This window comes from Malurus melanocephalus, unplaced genomic scaffold, assembly GCF_030028575.1.
Source record: "Malurus melanocephalus ecotype Western Australia unplaced genomic scaffold, MMel_1.1 scaffold_11, whole genome shotgun sequence".
NCBI lineage: Eukaryota > Metazoa > Chordata > Aves > Passeriformes > Maluridae > Malurus > Malurus melanocephalus.
The window spans coordinates 4,837,164-4,862,732 of record NW_026623243.1 but is presented as its reverse complement, the minus strand read 5'-3'; the positions used below and the strand labels follow the sequence as shown (position 1 = coordinate 4,862,732).

General features: G+C 37.5%; 1 protein-coding gene across 6 annotated transcripts in view; it reads right to left on the bottom strand.

The window, feature by feature from the left end:
- BRD1 (bromodomain containing 1) overlaps positions 1 to 25,553 on the bottom strand; it is a 58,123-nt gene extending 32,570 nt beyond the window's left edge. For 4 of the 6 annotated variants that reach the window (XM_057379014.1, XM_057379023.1, XM_057379040.1 and 1 more), the window contains exons 1-4: positions 25,370 to 25,426; positions 19,849 to 21,229; positions 8,242 to 8,398; positions 1,926 to 2,057 (exon numbers count right to left, since the gene is read on the bottom strand). In XM_057379014.1, coding sequence (XP_057234997.1) covers positions 1,926 to 2,057; positions 8,242 to 8,398; positions 19,849 to 21,215 — 1,656 coding nt within the window. In that variant the 5' untranslated portion in view covers positions 21,216 to 21,229; positions 25,370 to 25,426. Of the gene's footprint in view, positions 1 to 1,925; positions 2,058 to 8,241; positions 8,399 to 19,848; positions 21,230 to 24,538; positions 24,639 to 25,369 lie in introns of those variants that run through there. The other 2 variants (XM_057379031.1, XM_057379006.1) reach the window with 2 other exon arrangements.
- Positions 25,554 to 25,569: the final 16 nt, after the last annotated feature.

Here is a 25,569-nt window from a genome sequence, read left to right as displayed (position 1 = left end):
ATACATTGTTGTATGTATTCACTTCAGAGGAGYTGTCTCTGAAGAAAAGCCATGAGCAGGTTGAGAGCTTAGACACAAGGTGAGAGAGGGAACCCTGGGGCTGGCGTTTATTTCAGATCTAGGGGAGCCTGCTGACAAAGCCTTCTTGCCCCAGCTACAGCAGGCATCACGCTCGCAGCAGGCTCTTGTCCTGCTGGTGTCTTCAACCACTCCGAGATCTGGAAAAACACCACAACAAGCTGTAGGAGACTCTTGGAGTGCATTATGGATAACTCTGCAAGGCAAGTAATAGACAGCCTTACTAGAAAGAATGCAGTACAGGATCTGGTGGCCACTAATGCAAGTGAGCTAATCTGAGACATCAAGAGTGGAGGCAGCCAGGGCTGCAGTTATCACACACTGATGGAGTTCATACTCCGAAGAGATATGGGTCAGGTGAAGAGTAAAGTCAGGACYCTGAATTTTAGGAAAGCAAACTGCCAGCTGTACAAGGAGTTGGGAAACTGCCCTCCAAGAGAGAGGAGCAGAACACAGCCARCAGATTTTTAATGACATTTTCCATAAAACACAAAAGCTCTTGTTACCTAGGTTTATAAAATTAGGAAAGGAAGGAAAGAGACTGGCAGGGATAAGTGGAACCTTGACTGATCAGACTAACACACAAGAAGTGTACAGGCAGTGAAAGCTGGGACAGGTATCCTGCAAAGAGAAGATGGATGTCATCTGGAAGCCAAGCCACTATCCATGGTATTTGCAAAGTCATGGCAATGAARTGAAGATTTGCATGACTGGAGACAGAAACACTGCACCCATTTTAAAAAAGGGAAAAACCAAAACCCAGGGAAGTACCAACCTGTCAACTTCACGTCTCTGCCTGCAAAGATCATGGAGCACTCTCCTAGAAACCACGCAGAGCTTCCACGTGGGGGACAAGGAGATGATTCAGGATAGCCAGCACAACTTTAACAAGGCCACGTCCRGCCAAACCAAGATAGTGTCCTTCTATGACAGAGTAACTATATCAGCAGACAAGGAAAGAGCCATGGRTATCATCTATCTGAACTTCTCTAAGGCCTCTCACATGGCTCCCAACAGCATCCTTTTCTTTAACTGAAAAGAGATGGATTCAATGGGTGGACTGTTCCATAGGTAAGGAATTGGCTGGATGGCTGCATCCAGAGAGCAGTGATCAATGGCTCAGACCCTGGATGGGTATCAGTAACAAGTGATGTCCCTCACAGGTCTGTACTGGAATCAATAGTGTTTAGTATCTTCACCAATGACGTAAGACCATAGGATCGAGTGTACCCTCAACAAATCTGCACATGACACCAAGCTGAATTGTGCAGTTGACACACCTCAAGGACAGGATGCCATCCAGGACTTGGCCAAGCTGAAGAACTGGGCTCCACAGGAATGTCATGGAGTTCTACAAAGTTGAGTTCCAGGTCCTCCTGCACCTGGACTGTGGCAACCCTGGGTATCAAGACTGGCTGGGGGATAAACAGATCCAGCCCTGTCAAGAACTTCAGAGAACTGGTGGATAAAACCTCAAYATGAGCTGGCAGTGTGCACTCACAGTCCAGAAAGTGAACAGTATTCAGTGCTGTATAAAAGAAGTGTGGCCAGCAGGTCAACAGAGGTCATTCTGTCCCTCTATTCTGCCCTTGTTTAGTTGAAGATGACCCTGTTCATCGAAGAGGAGTTGGACTACATGATCCTTAATGTTCCTTTCAATTCAAGCCATGATATGATTCCATGAAAATTTTATATCTTTTAAATAGCTTGAGTGCACACATACACGTTACTTGACTCTACGTAAGGATTAAAATACAGCAGTCCTACTGAAGAAAACTGTGTCTGAGAATACTTTAATTAGCTTTCCTTCAGAAAAGATYCACCAAATTAAAAGGTGCTCCATTTACCTGTTCTCTTTTTAATTTTTCACGCTTACGAATAAGTTCTATCAATAAACGCGCTCTCTCAAGATCATGGCGCAGCCTTTGCCAGTACTTCAATTTTTCTTTTAAGGCTTGCATTTCTTCATCATCTTCTCTCTAAGAAAAAAATAAAAACATTTTCATGAAACAAAAAATGCATACCTCCTTTCATAAGTTACTCCTAGACAATTACAGAACATAGGCACAGGAAAGAAGAAACTACTGTCTTATGTCACTGGGTCATAAACTTCATGCTGTAACAACAGAAAACTGGTGGTCAGTCTCCAGAGTTTCTCCAGGGTCTAACTGAAAACAAAATCTAAACTAGAAAGCAATCCCACAGTGAAAGCTACTGACATCAGAAGAAGCAACATAGTGAACAACAGCCTAAAAATGCAACAGGGTGCACAATAATACAGCATTTTCGCATCAAAATCCAAACTGTTCTCTTCGCATCAAAATCCAAACTGTTTCCTCAGAAACTTCAGCCTGGTAGAAACAAATTATTCATGTGGTCAACCCAGTCCACCTCCCCCACACCCAAAAGAACTAGGACACACTTGTAACAAAACAAAATAATTATGGCTTGTGAGGACAGGAAATTAAAAGCTGTTTATTAGAATCTATGGTAACTTCACATGGCATTGCAGATGAGTAATGCAGCAATACACCCCTTTGGAAAATGAAGGAAAGAATTTAATTTACACATTTTTCAGAGTAAGCAATGTTTACACATTTGCAGGATTTAGATTGATTTGTACATACAAAACCCAGAGTGTGTTTGCCTTTACTATTTTTCATAAGGAAAAGGGAGRATATTGGAATACCACTTCTGGGATTCAAATGGTATTGACAATTCACCAGAAATGAAGASATAAAGAAACAGAAGTCCTCTTATTAGTACCAACTACACAAAAAGAAACATATGCTTTGGAAAGTTATTACATTTTTAAAATGAGAATTTTACAAAAGAATCTCTGAGAGCTATCCAAAACTTTGCATGCTTGCCTGTAATAGCCAGCATAATGCAATACACACTTGATAAGTCATCTTGGAGGGAGGGTGTTCTAAAAGCTAAAATGAAAACAGTAAATACCATAACCTATAAAGCAGAGAAGACAGAGGAATAAACAAAAGTGGCTAAGCAGATGAACAACAAACAACAATATAAATTATTATATAAATATAAATATAAATATAAATTTAGAAGTACCACAGATCCTCTAAAGGAAGTCTGTGTAATTTTTCAGATAGATGGATCTAAAGATAGAATTAAACACTGGAAGCTTAAAAACACTACCTGATAGATTTGCCAGTGCTATAATTCTATCATCTGTGTTGTATTTTATCTCTTTATATACTTTGTGTAAGTAAAGCTTAGTTTTATTCAAATATCTGACTTCACTGAAGWTGAAAATCCTTAAATACCAACTATCTCTGTTCTAGAATATAGCAAACCAGAAATAACAGTTTGTTCCTCTTTCCAATAATAAAAAAGCAATAATTAAAAGAAAAACAACAACTTAAAAATTAATTTAACTGCTGGGGTCAGAATAATTCAAAGTAAACTATGACAGAAAAGAACATCAGTATTTTCAATTCTTTATAATGTTTTCAGTAATTTTCAATTCCCTTAAATTCTCAAGAGACTCACTGAAGAGGAAGGCTACACGGCCACTAATYGCTGCTGTCCTACAGTCCTTCATCTCTGAGTAGAGACCCCCTATGTGGAAAAGCAACCTAAAATCCTTAATTGCTTAATTAAATTTCTTAATCAAAAAATAGCTGTAACTATTTTTTCAGTTCTACTGTTTTTCAGGACCAAAATTAAGTTGTGGTGACTGCCAGAAGGAGAAGGCTTGTCCTCCCTTTGTTTGCAAATATTCAGTCTGCTCTTTTGCCCTATGTAACTGCACAATTTAAGAAACTATCTGGAACAGCCTGTAAAAGTAAAGTCAACAAAGCCGTACTAGTTTTAGCGTGGGTCAGAAAACTTAAATACAACAAGAAAAAAACGTTACAGCAGACTTTAGTACAGTTTATTAAAAACTTAAGTATTTCACTAAACCTCAATGTGCAGGCAGATGCACTCAAAGAAACCCAAATTCTTTTACATGAATCAGTTGTTTTACYGATTTCATTCCATAACGTAGGTGCATACTTATCAATTTGCAGATGTGACCCAAAATATCAAGAACACCCCGTTTGCCTTTTTTTTGTGCACACATACACTACCTTTCTGAATGGGACTCTGGCTTGGGGATTAAGAGTAAGCCTCCCATTTTTTGACACTTCTACGCAAAGTAATGTTGGCACAAATTTTACAGTTTAATAGCTAAGATAACACTCCTTTGCCCTGATCTCATTATTATCAGACATACAATATAGACCTTAATTAGATTAAAAGATCCAGACAAGTTGAAAAGAGCATGATGCACTGGTTTCCAACAATCAACCAGTRAAAACTTAAAATACAAAGAGCTCCTTTCAGAATTTCCAGCTTTCTGACATAGAAAGTTTCAATTAACTTTTCTGGTAGAGTTCTTCTTCCAAGCCTTTCTTTATATAACTACCCACCAAATTTCACTTGGCTAATGACACGAGAAAAATTTATAAAGAAACTCTCGTTAGGAGAGGAACTATTCATCAGAACTGTACTGATAGGACAAGGAGGAATGAGTTCAAACTGAAAGAAGGGAAATTTAGGTTAGATATCAGGAAGAAATTCTTGACTGTGAGGATGGTGAGACACTGGAACAGGTTGCCCAGAGCAGCTGTGGATGCTCCATCCCTGCAAGTGCTCCAARTCAGGCTGCGTGGAGTATTGGGTAACCTGGTTTCATAGAAGGTGTCCCTGTCCACGGCAGCAGGGTGGGAACTACATGATCTTTAAGGCCCTTTCCACTCCAAACCATTCTCTGAGTCTATGGTTTTCCAGTGGACTTAGTTCTTGCTGAACATAGTATTACCTAGAAAAGCTAAAACTTACACATTTATTAATTCTGAGCATTTTTAAGTGTACACAAAGAACATGCATCAGCTGAGAACTCATCTCACCATTAGTATGCTACCAGTCTCTCCATACTAGCAGGAATACKGTCAGTGTAGCACCAGATCCCTCCTTATGCTGGATGTGAATGTGTGAGAACAGCCTCACTCCTTACAGAGACTGTAACTCAATGCAATACRAACAAAACCAGAATGATGAAACTGGATCTTGAGCAATACAATAAGTTTTATTACCATGCTCTGATGCACTTGTATGCCAATCAGACAAAACTATTCAATGGCTGCAACTTGTGTTTTTAATGAAATCTTCAGTGCAGGTGTGACCTTAAATMATCAGCACCTTCATCTTTATTTCTTCCTACAGTGGCTTTAAACTGACTTCACTATAGCAGCAACAAGCTTCTACATTGGAATTTCTTATTATGCTTATTCAAGCATACTTTAAGTACAGGAAAAAAGAAATTATGATGTAAATTCATTAGAGTATTACAACCCCTTTCCTTCATTTCTAGATGGAGAGAGGTGAGTATATAAGCCATTCTCCCAGAGAGTTCCTTGCTTCTGCAAAAGGTCAGGCAGCATATGTAAGGACAGGTCTGTCTGCCTGGTTTAGAACTCTTAGACCTTCAAAAGCATACCATAACTGCACTCTGAAACACATGTATTAGGAAGTAAATTTAAATCATGACGACTTCTCTCTTTGCCAAATTTGTTCCAGTAAACAGAGAGGGACCAAAACCACCTTCCACTAGGCATCCTAGGCATTTTCAGGGTTTTGGCTCTTTGTTATAAGACTTCTTTTTCATTTAAATAACAGAAAAAACCCTTTGAATCTGTATTACATCCCTGTTTATACTTCTTTGTTTAACTGAAAATCTATGTAGGTTCCTTGATATTCTGATCTCTCATAAAAAGAATTTTCCCATCTAGACTGAAATGAACAAAATAATCATGCTATCTAAAATATTTTAAGGTGTTTTCAACAACAGCTATGAYATAGCTGTTTATTAATGTCCTGATTGCAATTAGATTTATACTTGGGAGTAATACACTGAATGCTTGCAGTTATGACTGCTTTAATAAATACATATTGAAGGTGCTACAGAGAAGACACAATTCATACACAGGACGCTTGCTATTCACTGGAAAGCACTAACTACTCATTTTTCATCAACAGAATCATTTAATACTCACTTTTTCTTGAAATTAGTTTTTACTTTTCAAAAGAACAAAATTTTTGACATTCCAACAGATAGCTTGCAATTTAGTTAGAGCAGACTTTTATTATTTCCTTATTTAAGAATCATTCTCAAATTAGAAAAGAAAATACTGTTTGTACCAAAGTGCAAACAGGCAACTGAATTTTAAAATTCTCATATAAATGCTCTTATAAAAATCTTATTTTATTTTATTCAAACATCAATAAAAATAATAGTTGAATTGTGATAGTCATTATTTAAATATATAGAAATGTTGCAGCCTCAGCATGCCATCCCAAAGAAAACCAGCATGTGTAATTTTTCAGACACTAACAATGGTCTAGCTTTACAAGTGCCACAGCAGCACCACATTTACATGCTTGACTTTAGTATTTTATAAGGACTCAAGTTCATTTTAAAAAAACTTTATTAGAGGAATAAATGAATTTTAACTATTATTAGATAATACTAATTAGGTACACTGCCAGGCATCACTCTTCAGAACTTCTCACGCAGAAGCAAAAGATTAATCTCAGGTCAGAACAAAGTAATACAGAAACAATGAAAACAAGATAAATAAGTGGTCAATTTATATTCAAAGTTAACTTCATCTAAAAGGAATCCACATAAATGGAATTTGAGAATCTCAGCTATGAGAGGCTGAGAAAACTGGAACWGCTTTGCCTGGAGGAGAAAAGGCTCAAGGGCAGAAATCTAACCAATGCACATAAATACCTAAAGGGAGGATGCAAGAACATGGGGCCAGAGTCCCCTCAGTGGTGCACATTGACAGTACAAGAGGCAACGGGTACAAAGTAAGAACGGACACAGAAAACTCTTATTTGTCTTTTAGACTCTAATGGTGACCAAGCACTGGCACAGGCTGTCCAGAGAGGTTGTGGAGCTTCCACCCTCGGAAATATTCAAAAGCCAACWGGATATGGTGCTGAACAACCTGTTCTAAGTGGCCCTGCTTGAACTGTGGGGTTGTGCCAGATGACCTCCAGAGGTCCTTTCCAACCTCAATTATTCTGAAAATTATTAGCTTTTCCACATGAAAAGCTAAAAAAAATAAACATACACAAACATGACAGATCAAATAATTAGGAGCAGTGTTGATCATGATATTTTTATGACTACATCAATCAACAACGTAATCAGAAACAGAAATACAATTCTAACAAAAATAATAGTTCCACTTTGGGAGGAATTCAATTTAATACACGTAAATTATTGTAATATTAATTCCCAAATTTTAGAGGCTATTTTACAGGAGATATTTATAAATGCCTGGAGAATGGAAAGAACACAGCCAACTACATATTCCATTCAATTAAAAAGGTAACTGGGATATAGTAASAATTTCCACACCATGATGCTTCACAGCAATTCAGAAGTTTTAATTATTTTTGAAGCTATCCAGTAACTTGAAACCAAAACAGACCATCTACAGTCACTCTTTTGATGTTTTTCAGCAACTTACTCATAGGAATGTACAACTAAATTTATGCTTGTCTGCAATCTCACTTAACCGTGTCAAAAGTGAAACCGGAAGTTGAGACAGGTCTTTGAACTTCATCAACAATTTGCATTTTGTTCTGTTATTACCAAACAATGTGGGCAATATGGACCTGAATTTGAAAACAGAAAACTAGATGTCTAACCTTTTACCCTGTTAAAATCCACAGTTGTTTACAAGCATCAAACAAGACATCTGCTTTGCATCTTTTGATGAATTTCAAAAAATTTTTATTTTTTACCTAACTCACAGAACCTGAAGAATGTGTTCCAAAGAACTACAATACTAATCAAAGAATAATGGCAGTATGATATTTTTATGACAATATTTTTGTGAAACATTTAAGCTAAAGAAAATAAAAACGTGCACAATGTTTTTTTAGTATCTCATATATTAAAAAGTATTAATTCCTGACTGCCAATATTGGTAATGTCATTCCAAAAGAGAGTAAAGAATTTATTTAGTCCTGAGTAAAAGAAAGTTTACTTTGTTCTAGGCTTCTGAGTTTATTTTTTTACTCAATAAAACAGAAAATTTTTGATTTGTTCTTATAAGTAAAAAGTATGTCACATACCTGTTGTGTGTTTCTTTGTGACTGTAAACTGGAYTGCAGCCTTCTCAACAGTGGAACACCATTCCTAGACAGTCTTTTAAGCAACCAGTAACTGTGCACTCGTTCCACAAAATGCTTCTTTCGCTGAATGGCCACCTGATTCATAATCTTATTTAATCTAAAACATGGAAAAACTGATATTGTATTTTTCACAGTAGCATAAAACATATTTATCTATGGAAATTAAACATCACATATATATGAATGTATACTGTAAAAACAGAAGTAATCACTATGTTACTAATTTCTTTCTGTAACGTCCCTTCCAATACAATGATTTCTGAGCAGTAAATTACAATCAAATACATTTGCTTGACACTGCAGTTTCTACCAAATAGATTAAGTTACTTTATACAGCTAAAGGGTTGGAAGAGCAATCCCAGATTAGAGCTGAGAATAAAGATCTATGTGCATTTCAGAATAATTTTCCTATTGAAAATAAAATCAGATAAGAAGCTCCAAACCACTATGAAAATCATCAAATCATTTGTTGCCATCTACAGAAGGAATTAGTAGTTTATTTTACAGACAATACATGTTCAAACTTTTTGCAAAAAACCATGCAAAGATAAGCCTTGTATTACTGAATTGACATTAAATTTTCAACAAATAAATGAAACAAAAAATATAAAACACAGGAACAATTATTTTAGCCCACACATACAATGAAAATAAACAGAGAAGATACAAGTGAGGATGACATAAACTATCTCCATCAAAATCAATTTTTTCCAAAGTTGCTTTTTAACAATGCAAATACTTTATGCATGTATTCTTTTAYGAATACTTTAGAAAAGTGAACACCACACACAACAATACTGATTCCTGTTTCTCAAATAAGACATGTAGATAGAATGTCCAAGTCTCAAATACAACACTGGCCTCTCAAAATTTATATTCCAAAGAAAGTTTATCTGAAACAAATCTTCAGCTCTCTGTGCCTACARTATCTTGGAATGACAGCAAATAAAAGTCAGAAAAAGTTAATGGTTGAAGAATGAAAGTATTTTCTCTCTGTATGATAATGCAGGTATTTGTAACTGGTGGCAGCCTTTGTAAAATTAACACAAGATGCCCCAAGGCACCAACCGTCTGTTCTGCTAGAGAGATTGTTCCTTCATTTGGGGGGCAGGGGTGAGTTGGAAAGGGAGATGGATGTAAAACAGTTACAGAAAGGATAGTAACAATTAAAAGAAACCTGTAAATTCTTCATTCAAAATATTACTATCCATAGCAAAACTCTACAATTGACAGTAGAGGGTTTATCAGATATTCTCCCAAATTTAATACTAAACTAGGCAAATATTAATTCAAGCAGCGTCTGATTTGTAGAGCAGTACCATGAGACATTTAAACAAAAATCATGACTGTCTACACATACTAGTATTTTTCTSCTTTTTCCATTTTAGTATTAAGAGCAGAGCAGTTTTGCAGGTAAGTGATAAAAACAAAGTAGTCAAACACCTAAAGAAAACATGAAATTAAAAGCAAGCCTTGAGTAAAATGATTTTTAAGAGTATCTCAGAAAAATATTTTTCAGACTAACATACATAAATGAGTCTACCCTGAGTTCACCAAAGATCATCTATCTCTGGGGTTTTTTTGGGCTGTTTAGAAGAGACAGTGCAATAGGTCTACTCAGTGCTACACTGATTATAGCTAAAGCTTTCAGTCATCACCACATAAAGGCAGAACAAAACCTAGGTTTTCTTTAAAACACAATGCCATTGTGTCCTTCAGTTCCTCAATGACATGTTTTTTTKKTTTTTTTTTTAAATAACTAACTAAGCTAGTTAGGCATTCTTGAAAAAGTCCAGCTTAACTTAAAGCTTAGAAGGTCTGCAGGCGAACTTCAGACTGTCTTGTACATCTTTCACAGCAAGGCAGACACAGGCACCACAAAGATGTACTCAATGCAGCACAGATGTGACCATCCTAAACTTCAAACAACATAATTACAATTCATTATAGAATATAATCAAAATCAAGTAATTACTTTCACAAATCTCTTGGAAAAGGTAAAAGCTGCTGAACTGAGAAAAAAAAAAAAAAAAAAGCACAGCCAAATACACACCTATTTGGAAAGATCAGAGAATTGTAACATGAAGAAAGGGTGCCTTGGCTTCATGCCCATCAGATGTGGTAAAACTACGCAAACATCATTAACTACAGCTTTAAGTACATTTGCCAATTCACATAACAAATTCTATTCATAGAAAATGATAATAGTAAAGCGCTAAARTAAGTTTAAGATATTCACAGAAGACACTCTCTAACTTTCAAAATATAAATAAACAGAAAGTAATTTGGAGTGCAGAAACTATTCAGCAAAGGTTGGAAAYGACACATCTCTGCCTTCCACCCAAATAAAACCAAGTATTTAATTTCAACACCACGTATGGGTAGCAGCAATATATTTCTCAAAATAGAGAGGTTTGAAACTCAGAATGTGGCAGATATTTGGAGCTTCTACACTATGAACTTAGCGTTAGGAGGATGCTACATCTGCTGTTAGACTCTAACAACCCACTACCTATATCCCATCCTATCGCTTAGTCTGGTACTTCCAGGTAGACCTTTACTGTCCCAAACGCTTTGAATTTTGACAGGCAATACAATCACTTTGGGGAAATGAGACACTGCTATTGTAGAACCCTAGAAGCAGCACAGACTGGGTCTCATTTTGAAGCCCCCATCCCTTAAAAGGAATTTGCCATACATTCCACTTCCCTCTTTTTAATTCTGACAGAGGTAGTAAAAAACCCAAAGCCTGTGAAACAAAAAAAAAGGCATATATTTGGCTCAGGTAAGGAAGAGCTGTTTTAAGACTTCATCATCCAGGATCTGACTTGAACACTGACAAATCCCCAATGCAGAGGCAAGGTTTATAGAATTTAGCACACCTCCCAGAACTATAGAAAATGCCTCAGCAAAAGCATTTTTTGCTAAGGTATCTGTACACAATAGAACTTTTTCCAGTATAAGGACATAAAAAAAGAATAACTTTCTGTATTGTTATATTTTCTAACGACAAGTCAAGCATACCAAGTACTGGGAGAAAAAAACACCATACAATTTCCCCTCCACTTACCAGTTATTTAAAAATAATACACTGACAGAGGAATTTGAAAATTCTTAAAAAGGTGTCTGTGTTCCAATGATACTCAGTGACTGCTGCTATCTAACTGGTCTCATAAAAGAAGCATTAGGTTTCAAGCAGATGACCACTGCAGCCTTTTGATGTTTTGGCATCAGCAGTCACACTGATTCTTGTTTTTGTTTTTTTAGAGCTACATGCCAAAACTACACAGATGACAAGAACATTTTTCAGAACTGTTTTAATCAAATCACAGCCAACTGAGTGAGCCAGTACTACTTCCTTTCCCCTGTTCCAGTCCCAGCACTGCAAAACACTGATGTGGACTACGAATAGGGATATCATACAATTCCCTGCTTGTCTTTAAACATGGAAAGTGAACCCTGTCAAATTGAACCTTTGAAATAGTACCTACAGTCTCCTCCTCACATGGAGACATTTGATGGATAATCTACCCTGTAAAGGATGATACATTTAATGCACTGGTCAATGCAGAGAGCCAAATGTGCTACTCAAGTCTCTGTTTCCTGACCTCTTAGATAAAAGCACAAAATAATTTTTGTCAATGTAAGATATGTGCTTTTAACATATTAGCAAATCTCACAACTGCCTACTTTGACTCGTGACTTCCTTCCTTTCCCAGTTTCAGTTACATATCACTGTGGCAACTATGGCAACTGGTTACAGGGAAAAGTGAAACCAGTATTTTTGGTAATCAACATGTGGCAGTTTAACCTAAGAAAGCCAATGAGAGATAACAACCCATTTTTTTATTAATCATCACTAACCACTCCACAGACTATACATGCTGTTTAACCCCACAAGTATTATTTTAGTACTATAATACCTGAAGATTTTTTAAGTTTTTGAAATATAAACTGGAGAGAACATTTTCTTGAGTAGGTATGTGATTTTGACAGCATTACTATAGTAACTCAAGCACAAAGAATATGAAAATCTGTATTAGTCAAATACCCMGAGGAAGATCAAATACCCATTAAAAACAAGCCATTTTTAAACATGAACAAAACACAGCCTTTCAATTACAACACTTGTCCCAAGTCTCCAGTTTTGTCAGTTTGTTATTTTGCATCATTCTTCATCCAGCAAAGCAGTACTAAAGATACACATAATACAGCAAAACTGTATTATACTCTATAAAGTTTCATTCAGTATCATTAGCATGCCAGTTTCTCTTAACCTATGGTAACATCATAAATAATCAAATTATGTTCCACCTTACTGAGCAAATAAAACAACCCTATTTTCCCACACAAAGATTGCAGGTATGTTTCTAAAACCTGCCAGAACAAAATGTAAAAAAATCTAAATTGAACAAGTGGCAACAAAGTAAACTGAGTTTCCAGAACACCTGAATTTTCAAGCCTTGTTCAGCAAAGTTCCACAAAATATACTGAGATCTGTAGGAAGCAGGAAAGACACAAGACTTCCCTACAGATAATTACAGTAATTCTAATTCCAATGACACTTACTGAAAGGCAATTAGCATTAAGCCAGAACAAAAAGCTATGGAAGAATTTATCTGGTGAATTGGAATTAATTCTGGAGCCCTACCAACTCCTCCTCCTAGCTCTATATCCAAAAACTTCAGATTCTGAAGATGAGAAAGCCCACCTGATGGGATGACACTCTTTCTACTCTTTCCATGGAAAACCTTTGGCAGTAGTAGCTTATCAAAGTATAAAACTCGTCTTTCAATACACTTTTTTTTTTTAAACAATGAAGAGACACAACTTGGTTATCCTATTCCCCATTAAAAGAGAAAACTTATCATGTGACTTATTAACTCAAAAAAAGCCCCTCAAACTGTTGTGACCAACTTGAAAGACAACACAGGTAAATGAATAACTATGTAAAAATCAGAATCTATCTGCATGTCTTGATTTCCTTTTGACAAATAGTAACATTCCTTTAATACCAAGCAGAAGTCAGCTACATGCCTGAAAGAGTAAGTATCAAATCCTGGAAAGACTGAAAAAGATTGAATTTAAACTTTTCCGCAACACAACTCTGCGAATCCCCATGTAACAAACACACACTTTCCTAATTAGAACTACTTTTCAGATTTTATTGCTTTTTKTCTGTTATGTTTTAAAACTCTAGCTACTTACTTTGTTTCTCCTAGGTTGAGAGTCCAACAGCATGTATTTTAGCTACTGATCCATCTTCTGAAGCCTGAAAGTCTCTCCTGGTTCCTATTCTTTATTGAACKCTAACTGGCATTTAAATAGTATTTGATTTTGAATGCAAAGGAAGCACTTTGTCTTGCTTCACATGACTGTGAAACCCCTACTATTTCTATCTGAGCAAACAGCTTGTAAAATTTTGCTTGGACAGGAAAAGTAGAACAGTGAACTAAAGAAGTAAGAAAACACTGCTATTTCAGTTAATTCTTTGTTAGTTATAAGAGGATATCTTCTTCCTATTCTAAMAACTAAGTTTGTAATACTCCAAACSTTTGGATAAGGAAGAAAACCAAACCAATAAATAATATAAAAAACCAAAACCAAATCAAAATCAAACAATGAAAACCCCTCACCCTGCCACACTCAAAAAACCTCTTCTAAGAAAAATCATAAGTGYAGATTTACTTCTGCCAGTTCCTTCATTCAGTATAATGACTTTCCATTAAAGTTACCCAAGATATTTTCCTGAACTTCTTTTGTTTGTAGTAGTTATAACCATACCACACATGATTTTGAAATCTAGTATCAAAAGGCTAAATTCACGTCAGATATCAAAAATTAATCAAAAATTAATCAAAAACCACATTTTGATCTGTAATAAAAGGAAATCTCAGTATTTATCTACTAATTTTATGTGCACACTGTAACTTGGACCATTGAATAAAAAAACTGCCAGAAGGCAGTTCTTCAGACAATGCATTCTTCAGATGTTTTGCTATGGCACAAGTCATAACACCCTCTAATAGCCACCAAAAAAAAAAAAAAATGGAAGTTCACGTAACTGGTGAAACTCAGAAGTTCTGAAAAACAAAACCACACAAATCTTACTCTTCATAACTGCATTATCACATATTCAATCATTGTAGACCAAATCCCTTACAAAGCACACAGAATACTAATGATATGCCTTACAGAAGTAACATGTTCATTTGTTTCAAGCTTCTTTGCCTTGTACACATAAAACAAACAGGAGGAAAAATATATTATTTTTACTCAAAATCTACTTTTACAATTTACTAAATAAGTCACACTTCTTCAAAAGCATTTATTAATCTTTATTTAATAAGCCAATCAAGTATCAAGATGAACTAGCTTCAAAAGTGCTCTAAAGTTACCTTTACATTTTTAAAATACCACAGAGGTAAACCTGGTGAACACCACAGTAGCACTTTTTTTCATTCCGGGAAAATTACTTTTTTATTTAAACAAAGAGATCAGGATGACATCAGCAGTAGTTTCTACATGTAACAGAAAAGTTTCAAAGTCAAACAATGTGAAAAGAAACATCAGTGGATGATGACACTTGTGGCATCCCCTTCACTTAGGTGATTCTAGGATCCAAGTATTAGGTACAATCACAAGGCATACCTACACCATGCTCTCCTGGAATTAAAATAAGCAYTTCCACATGATTTTGTGAATTATACATATGTGTATATTCAAGGATAAAGAGCCAACAGACATTAGTCTGGATTTATTCAGTTTCTAAGTTCTTTGCAATACTGGCCCTAGCAGTATTTTTCATGGCTTTTTATTGCTGAATTTTAAGCCAAATTGGTCACTCTTTCCCCCCACTTAAAAACTTTCTGTATTAAAAATCCCACGGTACCCTAAAAAAACATGTTTAAAAAAATCCTCCCAAGAAATCCACAAGCTACATATATGAATAAGAAGCATTATCTGTGAATGCAGACTAACAGTGTCTCAAAGGCTCTGTAAATGTTCCTTTCCCCTTATACTGCATTTCAACACCTTCTGTTTATTTATTGTTTGTTTTTTTTGGCCCATAATTCCTTTCAGAGACAATCAAGATTCCCATGTTAATATAACAAGATTACATTTAATTACTTGGTAAGAAAGTTCAGGATAGCTCAACTGGGTAAATTATAAACGAAAACACTGGTTCTCCTGGAGACACAGCAGCAGAAATCCAGCTTTACTATCCGACACACTTTTCCTTCCAATAAAAGCAAAGATCAGCATAGAGAAATCAGTTAGTGTGGGGCACATAAATGCTGATCCATCCGTAAGGAGAGCTGAAAACATTTTTGCAGGAGTCTCAGCAATTTTTCCTCTCAATTGTCAGCTACTACTCACCAAATTTCCCAACAATCTCATAATTATCTATTATTAATGATGCAACACATCTCGTGCAACAACATACAGTGCTCCTACTTCTAAAAAAGTGTAGTTTTTTTTACTTATTCTTTGCTCTCGGTACAGTTACTGTATTTCAAATGTTTTCTTAATTTCAGAATAACAAACATGCCATGTAGAAAGAGAAACTAAAGATGAAAGCAAACACTGATATACTTTTAAGGTCAGTTTCCATTTAATAGAGCAGTACTTGCACAAATGGCATTTTAATAAAGCAGATCACACTGTATCTCAGTGTATACTTCAAAAATGCTGAAGATTAAATATTTCATATCACATTATATTTCCCTCCAAGTATRTAGCCACAGTATCGTAATTTCACARGATTGTTAAAGAACACGAATGTTAACACTGGCTATGCAAACAAGCAAACATATTTTAAATGCCTCCTTTGATACCTAAGATCAAGAGACTACACAAAAACAACCGTTTGTACTAAAGAATCGAGCAGTCAAAAATAAGAGAAACCAGGTAGTTTTCCCAGCTAACACTGTAACAACTCTCTGCATCATGCACCCATCCTGCTGAATAAGGCAACGGTTATAAAGAACAAGGATGAGTAGCAGCAGATAAAAAAAAATCCACATCAAAATGAGCAGTCAGTACAAGATAACAGAGAGACGCAGCTAGAGTTTAGATTGTCAAGCTAATCCTAAAAGTTAGGATTTCCTAACTTGAAAATTCTGAACCTGCAGGCTAAACAAAATCCTTCAAGTATTTTTTTAGAGGGGGCGAGGTGGAGTGTGGAAATCCCTCTGCTAGAGAAAATTCAACCATTACATATTCCCAGTAGCAATACTACACATYAAGAACAAATTTGCCATTTTCTTCAGCCCAACTAGCTGGTGGCAGTGGGCTACTTATTGACTACCACGTGCCAAGAGGAGCAGATACTGCCTGCCTGTCCCTTCCATACAGTGTGACAGTTTAAGAGTGTCCTTTCCCATTCTCCTTCCCACAGAGCACACCTGCCCTGCCAGTTCCCAGAAACCCAACTTTTAGACAAAGCTCATTTCTACCTTTAAACAATAAAAAAACAAAACAAAACAAACAAAAAAAAAACACCACTGCCCTCCCACCAAAAAACAGACAAACAAAAAAAGATAATGAGTACAAACAGTACAGTGTAAGCAACAACCTTCAAGAGTTTTCTATTTTAATAAAAACTGAATGGAATTTCCTAGTAAAGAAACAACATATTTCTATAGCCAAATGGTCTGATGTACGTCCACCATGCATAAGAGTTCCCTGRTGGTCCCATAAATTATTACAAATGCTAAGCAAGTCACAAGTCAGCACTGACAGCACAGAAAACTGAAACCACCTTAAGGCTCTAAGATGAACTACTGCACCTTTGGAAGTAGATACTTAGGTATAGACTTTCCAAAATACCTAGGCAACAGTACAGATATAGGCCCAGCATTAAAAATAAATAACAAAAAAAGAGAGACAGGGAGATAAGCATTCATCTCCTATCATCAATGGATCAATGGTAAGTAACTTCTGATCCTGCACCTTCAAATCAGTAGTTCACAGATGAAAGGCTAAGGTCATATAATTAGATAATTAAAATTTTTGCTGTTAAATTGTATAGAYAGAGTCATTATCTAGGTTGTTTACGTATGACTTCTGTGTAAGAAATTCTGGCCAAAATCRTTCAAGGCAGAAGCATAGAAACCTGACCTAACGTAAGCTGATCCAGAAATTCGCAAGGTATCAAAGTTGTGTAGAAATGATGAAGTATGCTGTCCCACATCCAGTCTTGCTAAAACATCCTGAACATTAAGACACTTGCTTTGGAAAAYAGAACTATTAAAAACTGTTATTAAAATGCTCAGTCTTTCATGTACTGTCACTATCCAGGAAAGRACACAAATCCTTCCCCATAAAGTGAACATGAACCGCAAGACAGTTTTCCTTAAGCTTTATCAGATGTACTCAGGGGCTGCATCCAGCAAGTACCTTCCTCATCATTATGATCTTCATATTTGTACACTCTTAAAACTACCAACTCTGAAGAGCCAGCAATATGCCAAGGTGTATAGTCTAGTAGAAAGAAAGCAATTCAAAACAAGCATCTCCACATGCGCCCCAATTTCTAGAGATGGCGAAAATATAGTAAAATAAAACTCTTCAAGTAAAAAGCACTGGTGTTTAAACATTATGGGTATATCTTTATTCTACAGTAACTTATATAGCTTAATTACTCTTCTTCAAGACCCTTGTGCTTCAACTCTAAGGAAAAAAAAAACATCAAAAAAAAACAGATTAAAGGAATTATTTAAATGAAGACTGCTGTGAAATGATGCAAACAATTTTTTAATACTTTACGGGTATGTACTTAACTCCTACAGAAACACAAGAGTGTTTCCTAAACAGAAAAAAAATGAAGAATAGCCTAAGAAAACTAGACAACCTTGGGTCTAAAACTAGAGATTTAGATCTGCATGATAACCAGTTTTTTTTTAATATGCCCTTTTCTGCTTCAGTTTTAATTCAGGGGCCAGTTTTCTAGGACTGAATATAGTCACATTACAAAGAGTACTTAAACAGAAGCCTCTGTCAGCCGAAGACAAGCAATTTATAATAAAGCTCAACTTTAAAACAGCTTTAAACTGTGCATTTTTTACACCTATGACAACTGTATTTGCTTTAAAAAATGAAAAGAAGCATTAATAGAAGGAAGCTGAATTTCTCTGCTGATTTCAAAAGAAATCCAATCATTAMTGTGAAAAAAAAAGTCTTCGTATTTTTGCTCCTGGCATCTAATGACTATTAAAAAAAAAGCAATCTGATGATAATATCTTTCTAGGGTCTGGCTTTTCTACAAGTTGCCAATGGAATGAGCTGCCAGAGGCACAAGTGAGCACATACTTTCTAATCCTCATCTCTTACTTCATGTTTTTTCCTACATTGTCTAAAAAAAAGAAAAAAAAAAACAAACYCACACTACACTACCAACTGAGATTGTCCCAAGACAAAGCTGAATTATTTTACACGAACGCCCCGCTTCCATAGACAACAGTTCCTGTTTAAATAGCAGTATTAGTTGCCTACTGTCAACCTAAGTTTTTCTGCAGTGCATCACTAACATAAATACCATTTTACCAAGGAAATCATGACAGAGAACAGAGCAATCAATCAGATGTTTGCAAACACCAAAACATGGGAGCTGAATGCTTTTTGTCGAAGTCAGTCAATAAGCAGCTTCTTACATCAACAAAACTTATTACAGGAAAGAACTGAAGTCTCAAAACACGTATTTACATCGATGAATTTAACCAGCTTTAATTGCTCACTACCTGAGCCTYGTGAGTCAGATATTTAGAAGGCATGGTACTATCCAAAAGCCATCACTCGACTGTGCATTCAGAATCCTGTCACACAGTACAGGCAATAAGCCTGAATATGGAAGTGGTGCATGCTCTGAGAAACTCTCCAAACTACTGCTCTTAAATTAGTAAGAATTTAATTCAAGGAATAAACAAATATATTGGTTTTGTAAACATACAAATATAAATTTTGGAAACACCTCCTGAGAAGTTATTCAGCCCCACAAGGAAAACGCTTCATTGAAGGTTTTTGTAAAACTTMTATAGATCCTACAGTACAAGCTAATTCTTAATTACGGTGAGATGAACAAGGTTCAAAACATCCATACACAATTGTAATTTTCATTTTGGGTCTCTTGAAATGAGAAAAACGTTCAGATTCCAAATGTACAAAGTTAACTATGACCTTGGCTTTTTTTTTTTTAAATATGAAGATCAACTGCATTTGCTAGTCAAATTCAGTGGTTGATTCTCGAAAGTACAGTGAATAACAACTGAACACAAAACACAACTTAGTCTCACAAAGAAAAACAAAACAAACGTTTGGAGGACAAGACAGACCACTCCGTAACTTACTAACTTCTCTGAGGAAGTTACTGCATTTTTTAAGCAACTCCACAGAAGKACAATGTACATAATTAACAGCAATGCTCTGAGAAAGGCTTTTAAAGCAAGCATGTAAAAAATGTACAAAAACTTCAAGGTGACATCTAAAAGCACTGCTTTAAAATTGAACGGATAAAAAAGGTTTCTCATACTTTGATAGTTTGCTTACCTCTGGGGGGGGATATAAGGAGCAGACACTGTTGGCATAACTGTACAGGGTTCAACCACTGTTTTCTTGGCTTTTTTTGTCTTTTTTCTGACTTTTGATGTAGACCTAGCAGTTCTGACTGATCCCTCCTTTCTACAAACACCGTTTTTGATTTCAGCTTCTCCATAAATATTCAGAGGTCTCCGTGTGCAACCTGGTGGAGTATGTACATCACAATAGGCAGTCTTTTTCACAGAGAACGTTGTTCCACTGCCAGTTAGCTCTTTCACAGGTTCCATTTTCATATACAGACCAGCCTTTTGAGCACACGTCACATGGAATGCAGTATAGCAGTTTGCTTTGTGGCACTGGATGCAGGCACCAACACCTTTCTGTTTACAGAGGTAGCATGTTAACTTCCATCTGGCTGGGGGAATGTTCCTGACACCATCAATTGGCTCAATAAAAACTGTATTGGCAAATCCAACTTCTGGAATCCACAAAGCACATACCACGTGTCCCCAACGATCATCATCTGTCTTTTTAAAGGCACCTCCCTTGTTTGGGCACAGCACACAGTCTACAGGCCGAGAGCGGGACTGCAAACAGTGTCTGCAGAGCCACTGGCCCTCAGGTATATATGGCACCCCATAGCATTCCTGATGTACTGCTAAATTACACATATCACAAAACAGGATCACATTGCTGTTCTGACATTCACCATCCATGCATATACAACACACTGCATCTTCATCAATTAAAGACTGATGATCACCCTGTTTTTGGTTCTCACAATAAGACTCTTTTTCAAACCTATCCATAAGGAATTCAAACATATTTTGTGAAACAACTGACACTCCATCACTTTTACGCTTATCATTTATCAATTCTAACCATGCATAATCTTCCTCATCCATGTCATACTCAACTTCGTTATCAAGTTCTTCTGCTGACTTTTCAATGAATTTGTAATAAATTGGAGGTCTCCGAGGAGCTGAAGGGGGACTGTATTCAACAATCCGTACTTTTGGTTCTGGAAGAGGAGCTGTTGTAGCAGGTATACCATGCGAGCTCGGAAGAGCTTCATTTTTCTTTTTCACTTTGTTATTTTTATGGCGTTTGCTTCTTAGACAAACCGGTGGTCTTTCACTATTTTCTTTATTGCTGTTGCATTCACTCATTTCCTGGGCAGTAAGATCATCTTCTAATATAATCTCTAAAGGATCAAAGATACTGATCCTATGCAGGCGACCTTCAATTTCTATTTCAACCATCCTTTGAGCTTGAGCGTATGTCAAGGTTTCTCGTGTCGGGGAGTGCTTAATACTGCATGGGGAAGAAGAATGCCTTGCTGCCGATACTCGATGGCATCTTCCTTTTCTCCTCATTTGGTAATGTTTACCTAAAATTAGAGCAACAGTTAATACTATGAACTCCAAACATTCATATTAAAATATCAGTTTTACTGTAGTGAGGAAAAAATCCTTCAGTTCCACAGCCATCTATGTATATATTTAATTAAAAATAAAAAAACCCAAAAGCATGTCACTCAACGAGACTGCTCATAGTTTTATACAAGTTTAACCCAGAGATCAACAGATCTTCTAAATACCAGCTTCCCTGAGTAAAGACAGCTATACAAAATCCTTGCAACAAAAACCCTCTAGAATTGCTGTTTGCAAGACCACTGCATGAGCACAAAAACATTTCAGAAGTGTCACAGATTAAAAAAAAAAAAGCATTTGTTACCTCTAAGAAAACCTTTAATACAATACTTTTTAACACCTCGGGGTGCCTGCAGTTTGAAAATTTTTGCAACAGCTACAGATTATATCCTCTAGACCTCTCTTCAAAAGAATGCAATTGTGAAAGAAAAACAAGTTTTCCTGTAATTTTTTTCCAGTGCRATTTGAAATACTCATGTTATCAACTCAATTACTATAGCTATATTTAAAAGTTAGAAAAGTACACATACTTCCACATTTGGCAAGTGGGCAGTTTGACAGCCCTATACTTTTTTTACTTTCCTCAATCCTTAGTGAGCCCATTATTCTTCACAACATGACAAGAACATAACAAATTCACAGGGACCAATATGGTGYAGTATGGACTGCAACTAATATATATTCCACGTGTATCGTAGATTTGATTTAGAGCCAAACCATGTTCCCTGCTTTTAAGTATGCGTGCACACGCACCCTTCTCCTTCAACAGATTCTTCAGGAGCTGTTCTCAAATCAACTGCTGATACATAAAAATCTCCCTGTTTTTAAACCCTGTCCAAGCTCTTTAAAACAATTTTTAAGTTTACCACTTCCTACAAAAAGATCATATACCATACAAAACGACAGCTTTCTCCCCTCTACTCCAAAGCCCCATGACAAGGATCAGCAYGTATTTTGGTCACAAAATTTTCAGGTTAAAAGCTTCCACACATATACTTTTTGACATCTTCACACTGGGTGAGGTTTTTCTCCTATAAAGGTTGAAGATATTACAAACCTGACTGACATAATCAAGTTTAAAATTCTATTCCCTTCCTTCCTTCTTTCTAATAAATCATTAATAAATAGCACAATTCAACCTCATCTACATAAAAAACCCTTGATCTTTAACCACTGCCTCAAGTGTTATCAGGACCTCACCATTTCAACTGCATTTYGAGTCAGTGTTGCTCACTATAACAACAACTAGTATTAGCATGTATTGCCAATACAGCAGAGAAATAGATGAAAACACAACTACTGTTAGAGACCAGTATATCTATTTCAGGAAGAAAAGAGCAAGCACTGAAMAACTACATGAACTACTCCATGCCACTTGCCTTTTCCTTAAGTCAATGATGCCAGCTTCTAGTGGCATATCCWCAGAATATTGAAGGAACTTCTTTTAAAGAAAGACTAAATCACTTAAGCAACTAGCCCTAAGTCTAGTTCCTGAAACACTMTGATATGTCTACTCTCAGAAACTGACCTTGCTTTCATATCTAAGCTGGTTTTATTATTCATATGAGAATTGTGGTTCTCATAGGTCTTTTACACAACTAATTCTTAACTCTTATTACTTGTTTCTACACCATATAACCAGACAATAGTCAGGGTTCAATCATGACAGAACGTCAATCTGCTCTTTATAAACAACATAAGAACATAAAAGGTTCCACCTCTTCAAACAAATTTGGAAGAAGCATTTAATAACTAAATGCTGTAAAACAACACAGGATTCGAGCACACTGTTTCCTTAATTGCAGAAAACAGTTTAAACCACTAATACTGCCACAGAAGGTCCAATGACTAAAACYGAAACCATACTGGTAATTTAAGCAAAATGAGAAGTTAGTTCCCAGTTTCAATACAGATTTTGTAATTCAGAGACCCAGAAGTAATACAGTGGCCCTGATTTCTGTTTATTATTGTGACCAAATAATGATAGCTTCTTCAGCTAAAATACACTGATGCATCCATGTACAGCAACCTATTATAGATCAGAATGGACTCACTTAAACTTACTTGTCCATCAAGAAACAATTTACAACATGTTTATCTCATATAATTGCATATCAATTCTGTCTAGAAGTAAAAGTCTGGTTTCGTATTTTAAATGTCCCTTCCTACAACTTAACTGKTTGTGTATCTGTTCATAGAGGCTCCTGAGAGACTGTTTAGAAAAAAAGTACAGAGGGAGGGATGAGAAGTGACCTTCAGAAATCAAAAACGTGTGTAACTTGTCCACACTATCTTAGCCCAGCACCATAGAAAAACACATTAATGCAATGTTTCCAAGCTCTCCATTCCTCTCTGTTCCCAAGATTCTCATGCATGGCTTCAGACAGGCATTAAGAATAGGAAGAAAAATACTCAAAAGCACTAAATCTTTAATCTTGCATAAAGATTTAGGACRGCTGTTGCAAAAGTTGAATAAACTATATGAACCAGTATGATAAAAAATGACGACGGAACTAACATCTAAGTATACTGTAATACTCAACAGTAAATACAATTGAATTAGGGAAGAATTTACAGTCTCAAATACAGAATGGATATCCTCCAATACAATGCACTGTGCACAGAATCGGAACTGGTAGTACTCTGGCTGAATTTCATGCAAATTTAGCATAAATAACTTCAGTACCCCAGAGGCCAAAACAGTGTTTTGTYTCTCCAAAATTCTTCTGTTTGCAAATGTTCTATAAATACTATGGATGAAGACCAGATTTCTGCATAGCAAATTCATGACCCTCAAATGGTTTGCTTTTCCTAGGCAATTATCATCTAGCTTTCCTTCCTTCCACCCCCCAAACCCTTTCCCAGTATCCTGTAGATCGACAGGAATGAGGACCAAGACCTAAATTTGAAAAACAGTAAACTAAGACATGTTTCCATTCAAAGCGAACAAAGATACTGTGCTAACTGAAAAGGAAATAATTTTAATGCACTTCTGTTAGCACTGTCCTGCCCTCAAAGACTGCAGGATATAAACTAGGAAAGTTATCAACAACTTTCCTCTCCTAGAACTGCATCAGCTACTTGGGAAGAAAATCACAAAAAGCAGACGTTTTTTCCTMAACGTAACACGAAGACAGCTGTTTCGGTGGAATACACGGTATGAGGAGGGACAAAAAARAAGTTTTTATCAAAGTGCAGGATAGCTAAAACCAACACAGAAAGTACGACAGTGTATATCTCTAAATTACAATCTCTGCCCCAGTTACCTTCCTCAGCTTCAAATTAACTGCCTTTGGTCCCTGGATCCCCTGCTCAATGGACAAGAGAATTCCATTCTCAATGGCACTTTCATGTAGACCATTAAAAAGAGAAAGACACAGGAATGCTCTTTAGTCCTAACAATGAGGGACGGTAAGCAAACAGCGCTTACACGCATAAGGGGCGGACATCACCCTGCTTCATCCGCGCAGCAGGAGCGATYCCCTCGGGGCACGGCCCAGAGCGACGGCTCACGGAGCCCAGCGAACGGGTGCGGGGATGGCCGAGACACGAGGGGCCACCCGAGCCGCTCTCCCCATGGAAAGCGCCCACCGCCGCCAGATCCCGCAGCCATCCCGGGATTCTGCCGCCCGCGCGCGCCTGCCCACGCCCCCGGGCCCGCCCTCGCCGGTGCCGCGCCAACACTTCCTGCCCACGCCCAGGGAGCCTCCAACGCGCTCCCTCCCCTCCCGCCGATGGTTCCTGCCCGGCGCGGTGCTCCCCCCTCCCGGCCCCCGCCAGGATGGTTCCTGCCCGGGCCCATCATCTCCAGCCCTTCCCAACAGTCACTCCCTCCCCGCCGCGAAAATACTCGGCCCACAAAAATGGCGGCTGACAAAACAGCTCCAGCGGCGCCCTCCCTCCCTCAGACCGCCGCGCTCGGCTCGCCTCGCCTCCCCGCCCGCCGCTGCACCCCTCCCTCCCCCGCAGACAGCCGTGCCCAGTYCGCCCTGCTCTTCCCCCGTGCCGTTCTCCCGTCCCGCTGCGGCGGGACCCGCCGGCTCCCGGCCCCGCAGCTCCTGCCCGCCGGCCCCCGCCGCCCGCCCGGCCGTACTCACGCTGTGGGAGCCGCCGAGGAGCGGCTGACAGACCTCCCGCTCCGCCGCTGGCGCCGACGCTCGGCCGGGTTAATGGCGGAGGTCCCGCCGGTGCTGCCGCCTGGCCCCGCGTCCGGCAGCCGCGGGCGGGCGAGCGGGCGATATGAGGGCCGCGCTGCCCGCGGCGGTCACCCGGCGCTGGGTGCGGGGCTGCTGCTGCC